The 11,025-nt window shown below is 52.1% G+C and overlaps 1 protein-coding gene across 1 annotated transcript in view; it reads right to left on the bottom strand.

The window, feature by feature from the left end:
• WDR34 (WD repeat domain 34) overlaps positions 1–11,025 on the bottom strand; it is a 73,024-nt gene that overhangs the window by 5,507 nt on the left and 56,492 nt on the right. The window contains exon 2 of the mRNA XM_011931268.1: positions 1,829–2,077. Coding sequence (XP_011786658.1) covers positions 1,829–2,077 — 249 coding nt within the window. The remainder of the gene's footprint in view (positions 1–1,828; positions 2,078–11,025) is intronic.

Here is an 11,025-nt window from a genome sequence, read left to right as displayed (position 1 = left end):
TTGTAAAAAAAAAAAAAAACAAACTATCCACTGGAAAGACTCCCCACTCCACAGCCACACCCCGGGCACTGCTGGAGCATGTGCAAGAGGTGCCTCTGCTGTGCAGAACAAGCTGGCAGGAGACCAGGACTAGCAACTCCACTCCTAGGTTTAGACCCAAGAAAAACGAAAACTCACGTCCACCGGACACAGGAACATGACTCACAATACCCAAAAAGGGGAACAGCCCAAATGTCCATCAGCTGAGTGGCTAAATGAATGTGGTCTGTCGGTGGAGCACTATGCAGCTGTGAAAAGGAACGCAGCACCAATCCAAGCCACCACGTGCATGAACCTACTATTTTCAAACAAGGCTATACAGTGGGCTAGGAGGTGGAAGGACGCTCTTGAAGGCCTGGTAATGTTCCCTTTGTTGATCTGTGTTCTGGTTCAAGAAATGCTTACACTTTGTAAAAAATCATCTCAGGAGGCTGAGGCAGGAGCATCTTGAGCCCATCTGAAGTGCAGCCTGGGCAACATAGGAAGACCCTAACTCTAAAAAAAATTTTTTGGCCAGGTGCGGTGGCTCACGCTTGTCATCACAGTACTTTGGGAGGCTGAGGCAGGCGGATCACCCTGAGGTCAGTAGTTCGAAACCAGCCTGCCCAGCATGGTGAAATCCTGTCTCCACCAAAAATACAAAATTAGCCAGGTGTGGCGGCGGGTGCCTGTAATCCCAGCTACTCAGGAGGCTGAGACAGGAGAATTGCTTGGACCTGGGAGGTGGAGGTTGCAGTGAGCCGAGATCATGCCGTTGCACTGATCTTGCACTGGGTGACAGAGCAAGACTCCATCTCAAAAAAAAGAAAAAGACACAAGCTCCCTCATCTCAAACCCAGTGCTGTCTGCCCAACGGCCCATCAGTAACTACAGGGTCATGACTCTGGACTGCACCCGGAGGGCAGATGACCTGGAGCATGGTAGTGAAACCAGAGACACTGGGGTTCAAGTTCTGGCTCAGCCCTTGAGCTGAGCCTTGAGCTGTGTGGACAAGTCACTTAGCCTCTCTCAGCCCCATCTATAAACTGAAGATTGTAATAGCACTACCTCATACAGGTTTTGTTTGTTTGTTTGTTTGTTTGTCTTTTTTTGAGATGGAGTCTTGCTCTGTTGTCCAGGCAGGAGTGCAGTGGTATAGTCTCAGCTCACTGCAACCTCCACCTCCCGGGTTAAAGCAATTCTCCTGCCTCAGCCTCCTGAGTAGCTGGAACTACAGGCGTGTGCCACCACGCCTGGCTAATTTTTGTATTTTTAGCAGAGACGGGGTTTCACTATGTTGGCCAGGCTGATCTGGAACTCCGGACCTCAGGTGATCCACCCACCTCGGCCTCCCAAGTGCTGCGATGACAGGCATGAGCCACCGCGCCTGGCCTCATACAGTTGTTTTAAGGAGTGAATAAGATACCACAGGAGACATTCTTAAATTGGGCCTGGCCAAAGAAGGCCCTCGCTGCACCATACATGGGGAGGCAGAACAGCCGGGCCACCCGGGCTCCAGCCTCTGCCTCCACTGCCCACCCGCTCAGTTTCACCCTGGCCGTTACTTCCACATAGGATGTCCATCTCCCTAACCGTAAAGCGGACAGAACAATACCTACCTCAAGGTCAGCAGTGAAGACTCACTGACTTATCCTTAGGGAACCTAGCCCAGTACCAGGCAGGACGTTAGAGCCTGGTGACTGCTGACCGTGACGACGACTGGCACGGCTGTTATTTGTGGGAAGGAAAACAAGGGGAGACAGAAGTGGGGCAGGGGCCCCACCCAAGGCTGCACCAGCCCATCCCCTACCATCTGCTGCTGCTCGGTCCAGTTCACCTCGAAGCCATCAAACGCGTGGCTCTGCCAGTTCTTGTTCAGCTCTCGGATGACCATGGCCTCCACTCTCCGAAGAAAGGCTGCGAGCCGAGGCACGTTGTACCGCGACAGGGGCTGCACGCTGACGGGCACAGGGGCCTCCGTCTGCACCTGGGCGTCCACATGATTCCGGGCCTGGGCGGACGCGTTGGCAGTGGCAATGCTGGCCGTCTGGCAACTTTTCTGGGGGGAGGGTGAAAACAAGCATCACCACCCAGCTGTCCTCGCCCAGCCCCTGCCCAGCCCCCTGCCTGCCCCTCCTGCTTGACCTCCTGCCAGGTGTGATGGGTCTCCGGCTAGGGGCCTCTCTCAGTGAGGTCTGGGTTGGAGATGGCCCCTTGACTCTCCTATGTCCCAGTCAATCAATGCCAGCCAACCAGAGCACTATGTCCGCACCTCAGCCCCAGGGACCAATTCAGGGCCGGCCAAGGGACCCACACAGGCCAGTGAGACCCTGCCCCAGACTTTTGGTACAATTCGGAGAAGCCAGAGGGCTCCATTTCCGAAGACGCGGAGGGAGGCAGAACCACGTCAGCTCACACCAGCACCCTGGCAGACACACGGTCTGATGCCCATCAACACCCCAGCTTCGCACCACCCCAGCTGCCTCCATCAGCAGGCAGCCCTCCCAGCACCCGGGCGAGCAACGATGAGCTGCTGGGTGGGGGGCAGAGCACCGCCCCCAGAGGCCTTGCTCTCCGCCCTGTGACCACGCCTACTATTCCCGGTCCCCTGCTTAGCTGTACCTGGCACAGGTACAAACATCAGAACACGGAAGGAGAAGCCAGCCTCCCTATCTTACAGACACGCCCGATCTTCACCAAACGAAGGCTCTCTGGGTGGAAGCAATGATTGCTGCTTGAGGGGCTTTCCCCAGGTGGCCAAGGGACAATGACAAGGCCCTGGACTGCCACACTCCCTCCTTCCCATCTCAGGCAGGATTCAAGCTGGGCCAGGAGGCAAGACCGGAGGAAGGAAGGGGGCCGGACTCACCAGGACAGTTCTCTTCTGAACAGAGAGGCCTCAGCACTGGTACCCACCCTCACCTCCACAGGCCACTCAATTCTCTCTGCTTGTCTGTGTCCTAGTGAACCCTAAGTCCCCCAGCATAAGACTCTGATCTTTGAATCCCCAGCACTTTGCACGGTATTTGGCACAAAGCAGATGTTCATTTATACACATACACACACACAAAAAAAACGCTGGCGCAGTGGCTCAGGACTATAATCCCAGCACCTTGGGAGGCCAAGGTGGGCGGGCGGGTGGATCACAAGATCTGGAGATCAAGACCATCCTGGCTAACATGGTGAAACCCGATCTGTACTAAAAATACAAAAAATTAGCGGGGCGTGGTGGTGAGCACCTGTAGTCCCAGCTACTCAGGAAGCAGAGGCAGGAGAATGGTGTGAACCCAGGAGGCGGAGCTTACAGTGAGCCTCCATCTCAAAAAAGAAAAAAAAAATTAGACAGGTGTGGTGGCGCGTGCCTGTAATCCTAGCTACTCAGGAGGCTGAGGCAGGAGAATCCTTGAACCTGGGAGGCGGAGGTTGCAGTGAGCCAAGATCACGCCACTGCACTCCAGCCTGGGGTATGGAGGGAGACTCTGTCTCAAAAAAAATAAATAAAATTATTGAGGCCAGGCACGGTGGCTCACGTCTGTAATCCCAGCACTTTAGGAGGCCGAGGTGGGCGGATCACCAGGTCAGGAGATCGAGACCACCCTGGCTAATATGGTGAAACCCTGTCTCTACCAAAAACACAAAAAAATTAGCTGGGTGTGGTGGCGGGTGCCTGTAGTCCCAGCTACTCGGGAAGGCTGAGGCAGGAGAATGGCGTGAACCCAGGAGGCAGAACTTGCAGTGAGCCGAGATCGCACCACTGCACTCCAGCCTGGGAGACAGAGGGAGACTCTGTCTCAAAAAAAAAAAAAAAAAAAAATTACTTAGTGAGCATCTACTTGCCAGGCATTGTCTGGGTAATGAAGATACAGCAGAAAAGAAAATGTGCAAGATTCTTGTGCCCCAGGTGCTTACACAGGGGTGGGGAGAGATGCAAAATACCAAATCCATACAGCACTGAGCACATCCAGAGGCACGAGAACAGAAGCAAACAGCCAGGGAGGCTGTCTGGATGGGACAGCGAGGGTGGCCTCTTAGGGAGAAGGCATTTGAGCTGAGAGGTGAAGGACATGAAGGAGTCGGCCAAGTGGAAAGCTTCAGGAAGGAGTGTCATGGGCCAGAATAAAATGCTATAGAGGAAAATTGCCTGAGTGCAGTGGCACACACCTGTAATCCGAGCACTTTGGGAGACCGAGGCAAGAGGATCACTTGAGTCCAGGAGTTTGAGACCAGCCTGGGCAACAGAGAGAAACCCTGTACCTACAAAACAATTAAAAATTTGCCAGAAGCTGGGCGCGGTGGCTCACGCCTGTAATCCCAGCACTTTCAGAGGCCAAGGCAGGTGGATCACAAGGTCAGGAGTTCAAGACCAGCCTGGCCAAGATGGTGAAACCCCGTCTCTACTAAAAATACAAAATTGGCCGGGCACAGTGGCAGGCACCTGTAATCCCAATTACTCGGGAGGCTGAGGCAGGAGAATCGCTTGCACCTGGGGGGTGAAGGTTGCAGTGAGCAAAGATTGTGCCACTGCACTCCAGCCTGGGTGACAGAGGGAGACTCCATCTCAAAAAAAAAAAAAAAAAAAACTGCCAGGCATGGTGGCACATCCTGTAGTTCCCAGCTACTCAGAAGGCTAAAGTGGGAAGATTGTTTGAGCCCAGAAAGTGGAGGCTGCAGTGAGCCGTTGATTGTGCCACTGCGCTCCAGCCTGGGCAACAGAGCAAGTAAAGCCCAAGACTCTGCTGGACTCCGGGAATCATGGAAAGAAGGGAATCCAGGGTGACCCTGGATCTGCACCGAGAACCCGTGGACAGAGCATCCCCAGATGTGAGGTCACACTCAGGCAGAGAACACAGGGCAGTTCTGTGGGGCCTGCTTTGGACTCAGATGCCTCAGCCACCCACGGGGAGGCATCAAGTATTCCCAGGGGAGGTTATGAAGCTCTGGAGAGCTTCTGACCAGACATGTGACTTGAAGCCACAGAGCTGGAGGAGGCTGCCGAGGGAGCATACACATCAAGGAATGAATGAATGGGCCTGGGGATCAGAAAGTGCATGTGCCGAGTCAAGGGGACTAAGGGAGAATCTCAAACTCCATGAAAGCCACAATTCTCACCACAGTGCCACTTGGCCACAATTCTGACCACAGTGCCACTTGGTAAGAGCTCACGTCCAGGTACTGTGCCAAGAGCTTCACCCACATCACCTCATTCCTCCTCACAACCACCCTACGAAGTAAATCCTATCTTCATATTATTAATGTTGGCACTGGGGCACAGAGAAACTGAGGAACTCACCCAAGGTCACACAGCAAAAGGTGATCGACTTGAACCCAGGCGACCTTGGTTTTTTTTTTTTTTTTTTGAGACAGGGTCTCACTCTGTTGCCCAGGCTGGAGTGCAATGGAGCGGTCATAGCTCATTGCAATCTACCTCTGCCTCCTGGGCTCAGGCAATCCTCCCACCTCAGACTCCCAAGTAGCTGGGACTACAGGTACAAAACTACACCTGGCTGATTTTTTAAAAGAATTTTTTCATAGAGACAGGGTCTCACCATATTATCTAGGCTTGTCTCCAACTCCTGGGCTCAAATGATCCTCCCTCCTCGGCCTCCCAAAGTACTGGGATTATAGGTGTGAGCCACCACGCCCAGCCAACCTGACTTGTCACTAGACTGACCTCATGACAGTAAACTGCATCCCAGCGATGGTGCTCTCCCATACACGCACGAGGCTGGGACGACCACGTGTCGCTGCACTCCGCTTCAGACGCTTGGCAGATACAGCACTCCTCACAAACTGAAGAATCATGGCGCCCTGCACTGCACAAGCCTATCGGGCCATTTTCCCTACAGCATGCGCTTAGTTCATGCCTCTGCCACATTTTGGCAATTCTCACAATATTTCAAACTTATTCATTCTTATATTTGTTATAGTGATTTGTGATCAGTGATCTCTGATGTAACTGTTTTGCAGCACCACAAATTGTACCCACGTGAGACAGTGAACTTCATCGATAAATGTTGTGTGTGATGTGACTGCTCTACTGACCAGCTGTTCCCTGTCTCTCTCTCTCCTTGGGCCTTCCTATTTCCTGAGACAAAACAACACTGAAAGTAAGCCAATTAGGCCAGGTGTAGTGGTTCATGCCTGTAATCCCAGCACTTTGGGAGGCCAAGGCGGGCAGATCATCTGAGGTCAGGAGTTCGAGACCAGCCTGCCCAATGTGGTGAAACCCCATCTCTACTAAAAAAATACAAAAATTGGCCGGGCATAGTGGCTCATGCCAGTAATCCCAGCACTCTGGGAGGCCAAGGCAGGCGGATCACCTGAGGTCAGGAGTTCCAGACCAGCCTGGCCAACACAGCGAAACCCCATCTCTACTAAAAATACATAAATTAGCTGGGCATGGTGGTGTGCACCTGCAACCCCAGCTACTCAGGAGGCTGAGGCAGGAGAATCGCTTGAACCCAGCCTGGGCAACAAGAGTGACACTCTGTCTCAAAAAAAAAAAAAAATTACCCAGGCGTGGTGGCGGGTGCCTGTAGTCCCAACTACTTGGAAGGCTGAGCCAGGAGAATCACTTAAACCCAAGAAGCGGAGGTTGCAATGAGCCGAGATCATGCCACTGCACTCTGGCCTGGGCATCAAAGTGAGACTCCATGTCAAAAAAAAAAAAAAAAAGGTAAGCCAATTAATATCCCTACAGGGGCCTCTAAATGTTCAAGGGAAAGGAATAGCTGCAGGTCTCTTAATTCAGAAGCTAGACATGATTAAGCTTAGTGAAGAGGGCATGTTGAAAGCTGAGACAGGCTGAAGCCAAGCCTCTTGCACCAAACAGCCAAGTTGTGAACGCAAAGTTCTTGAAGGAAATTAAAAGTGCTACTCCAGGGAACACACAAATTATAAGGAAGTGAAACAGCATATTGCTGACAGGGATAAAGTTTAGTGGCGTGGATAGAAAATCAATCCAGCCACATTTCCTTAAGACACACCACAACCCAGAGCAAGGCCCTAACTCTCTTCAACTCCATGAAGGCTGAGAGCCGTGAGGAAGCTGCAGAAGAAAAGCGTGAAGCCAGCAGAGGTTGGCTCATGAGCTTTAAGGCAAGCAGCCATCTTCATAATGTACAAATACAAGATGAAGCAGTAAGTGCTGCTGGAGAAGCCGCAGCAAGTTCTCCAGAACATCTAGCTCAGATTATTGATGAAGGTGGCCGCACTAAACAGATTTTTTTCTTTTTTTTGAGACAGAGTCTCACTCTGTCACCCAGGCTAGAGTACAGTGGTGTGATCTCGGCAATCTTCACCTCCTGGGTTCTAGCAATTCTCCTGCCTCAGCCTCCCGAGTAGCTGGAATTATAGGTGCCCGCCACCATGCCTGGCTAATGTTTGCAATTTTTTTTTTTTTTTTTTTGAGACGGAGTCTCGCTCTGTCGCCCAGGCTGGAGTGCAGTGGCCGGATCTCAGCTCACTGCAAGCTCCGCCTCCCGGGTTTACGCCATTCTCCTGCCTCAGCCTCCCAAGCAGCTGGGACTACAGGCGCCCGCCACCTCACCCGGCTAGTTTTTTGTATTTTTAATAGAGACGGGGATTCACCATGTCAGCCAGGCTGGTCTCAAACTCCTGAAGTCAGGTGATCAGCCCACCTGGGCCTCCCAAAGTGCTGGGATTACAGGCATGAGCCACCACACCTGGCCCAGATTTTCAAAGTAGATGAAACATTGGAAGGACATGCCATCTAGGAATTTGGAAACTAGAAAGAAGTCAATGCCTGGCTTCAAAGCTTCAAAAGACAGGCTGACTCTCTTGTTAGGGGATAATGCGGCTGATGACTTCAAGTAAAAGCCAAAGTTCATTTATGTCCAGAAAATCCTAGGGCCCTAATAAATAATGCTAAGCCAGGCACAGTGGCTCATGTCTGTAATCCCAGCACTTTGGGAGGCCAAGGAAGGTGGATTATTTTTGAGTCCAAGAGTTTGTGACCAGCCTAGGCAACATGGGGAAACCCAGTCTCTACAAAAAATGTAAAAATTAGCCAGGTCAGCAGGGCACAGTGGCTCACGCCTGTAATCCCAGCAATTTGGGAAGCCAAGGTGGGCTGATCACGAGGACAGGAGTTCGAGACCAACTTGACCAACACAGTGAAACCCCATCTCTACTAAAAATACAAAAATCAGCCAGGCGTGGTGGAGCGCACCTGTAATCCCAGCTATTTGGGAGGCTGAGGCAGAAGAATCACTTGAACCCGGGAGGCAGAGGTTGCGGTGAGCTGAGATCGCCCCATCGTACTCCAGCCTGGGCAACAAGAGCGAAACTCTTTCTCAAAAAACAAACATTAATATGGCACCTGCAAATTTCCTGTGAATTGGTAAGAAGCCACCATTACTCTTTGTGCTCCGGGACACCTAAGTCAGCTTCCCATGGTTTGAGAGCCCTTTGGGGATGAGGCCCAAGTCCATACCCTGCCACCATGCCAGGCAGTGTGTGACTGGCAAGAGGGTAAGGCTCCAATAAGAAGCCCCCAGGAAGGAGTCACAGAAAGAAATGAGGCATGGGAGTCAGGATCCTCGCTTCCTAGGTCACTCTCAGAGGGGAGTGTTGAGGAAGCTGGGCCGCAAGCCTGCCTCCCACACCTAGAAAGTGTATCCAGGGACCAGGCACTATGGCTCACGCCTGTAATCCCAGCACTTTGGGAGGCCAAGGTGGGTGGATCACGAGGTCAGGAGATCAAGACCATCCTGGCCAACGTGGTGAAACCCTGTCTCTACTAAAAATACAAAAAATTAGCCAGGCGTGGTGGCACACGCCTGTAATCCCAGGTACTCGGGAGGCTTAGGCAGAATTGCTTGAACCTGGGAGGTGGAGGTTGCAGTGAGCTGAGATCACACCACTGTACTCCAGCCCGGGCAACAGAGCGAGACTGTCTCAAAAAAAAAAAAAAAAAGGTGTGTTCAGGGGAGTACAAAGGGCTGGGCCAGACTTTACATAATCACACCAGGACGTCCTCGGAAGGAATCAGAGAACAGTAACTACCAAAGCAAGACCAGTAGGGTCCACCCTCTTGAGAGTCTGAGGCCCCAGGGACCCTTTGCAGCCTGAAGGCCAATTCTTCCCCAAGAGAGCCTGCAGCCATGGAGAAGCCCAGAACATCAGCACTCCTGCCTCTCAGAGGAAGGAAACTGAGGACAGAAAGGTGAGGAGATACCTCCTGCAAAGTCCACCTGCCCCACAGGACCCCTTTTCTTGGAAAACCTCCTACCCAAGCCAAAAGCTAGGCCCCAAGCCCGACTTCTCTGACTGAATGAAAACTGAACACTGGCCGTGCACAGTGGCTCACACCTGTAATCCCAGCACTCTGGGAGGTCGAAGCAGAAGGATCACTTGAGGCCAAGAGTTCGAGACCATCCTGGCCAACACGGCAAAACCCCACCTCTACTAAAAATACAAAAATTAGTCGGGCGTGGTGGCACACACCTGTAATCTCAGCTATCCGGCAGACTGAGGCAGGAGAATCACTTGAACCAGTAAGGCAGAGGTTGCAGTGAGCTGAGATCGCACCATCGCACTCCAGCCTGGGCAACAGAGCCAGACTCCGTCTCAAACAAGCCCACTCCAGCAGGGGGTGCCATATGCTAGAGAATCTCCTGGGCCGGGCCGGGTCAGGCCAAGCCAGGCCCAGCCAAGCCAAGCAGGCAGGGCCAGGCATGATGGCTCAGGCCTGTATTCCTAGCCCTTTGGGAGGCTGAGGCAGGCAGATCATTTGAGGCCAGGAGTTCGAGACCAGCCTGACCAAAATGGTGAAGCCCTCTCTCTACTAAAAATATAAAAAAAAAAAAAGAAAGAAAATTAGCCAAGTCTGTTGGCAGGCGACTGTCATCACAGCTACTAGGGAGGCTGAGGTGGAAAGATCGCTTGAACCTAGGAGGTGTAGGTTGCAGTAAGCCAAGACTGTGCCACTGCACTACAGCCTGGGCGACAGAGGGAGACTCCGTTTCAAAAAAAAAAAAAGAAAAGAGAGAGAGAGAATCTGCTGGGCCGGAAGCTATAGCCAGTCCAGAAAAGGCACTCACTTAGAGCCCCAGAGGTAGGCAGCTAGGTGAATTCAGAAGAGGGATGCAGCAGAGGCCTGCCAGGGGGTGAAAGCACACAAGAAACCATTCAATTCAGCATTTCCTAGGCACCTCTGAGACATGGAAAACTACAGGAGACTCACCCCTGCCCTCAAGGAGCTAAATCAAGGGAGACAGACCTGAATGTTAAAAATGCACCCCACTGGGAAACAGTTCAATAGATCCCAGTGAGGATTGCGCACTGGAATTATGCTTGATGCCTCTGAACTGCACACTTTTAAAAATGCTTAAAACGGCCCAGACATGGTAGTTCACAGCTTTAATTTCAGCACTGTGGGAGGCTGAGTAGGAGGCTCACGTGAGGCCAGGAGTTCAATACCAGCTGGGTAACAAAGCAAGACCTCTGACTCTACAGAAATTTTCCAGATTAGCCAGGCGTGATGGTGTGCACCTGTAATTCTATCTACTCAGGAGACGGAGGTGGGAGGATTGCTTAAGCTCAAGAGTTTGAGGCTGCAGTGACCTTTGATCACATCATTGCATTCCAGGCTGGGAGACAGAACTAGACCACCAGCACTTTGGGAGGCCGAGGTGGGAACATCATCTGAGGTCAGGAGTTCGAGACCAGCCTGGCCAAAATGGTGAAACGCCGTCTCTACTAAAAATACAAAAAATAGCCAGGCCTGGTGGGACACGCCTCTAATTCCAGCTACTGAGGAGGCTGAGGTGGGAGAACTGCTTGAACTCAGAAGGCAGAGACTGCAGTGAGCCGAGATTGCACCACTGCACTCCAGCCTAGGGAAGAGAGTGAGATTCCATCTCAAAAAAAAAAACAAAAAACTGGGCCAGTGCAGTGGCTCACACCTGTAATCCCAGTACTTTGGGAGGCTGAGGCGGGCGGATCACAAGGTTAGGAGTTCGAGACCAGCCTGACCAACATGGT

This window comes from Colobus angolensis, unplaced genomic scaffold (genome assembly GCF_000951035.1).
Source record: "Colobus angolensis palliatus isolate OR3802 unplaced genomic scaffold, Cang.pa_1.0 Scaffold9, whole genome shotgun sequence".
Classification (NCBI taxonomy): Eukaryota; Metazoa; Chordata; class Mammalia; order Primates; family Cercopithecidae; genus Colobus; species Colobus angolensis.
The sequence above is the reverse complement of the archived record's forward strand: the minus strand, read 5'-3'. Positions and strand labels throughout refer to the sequence as shown.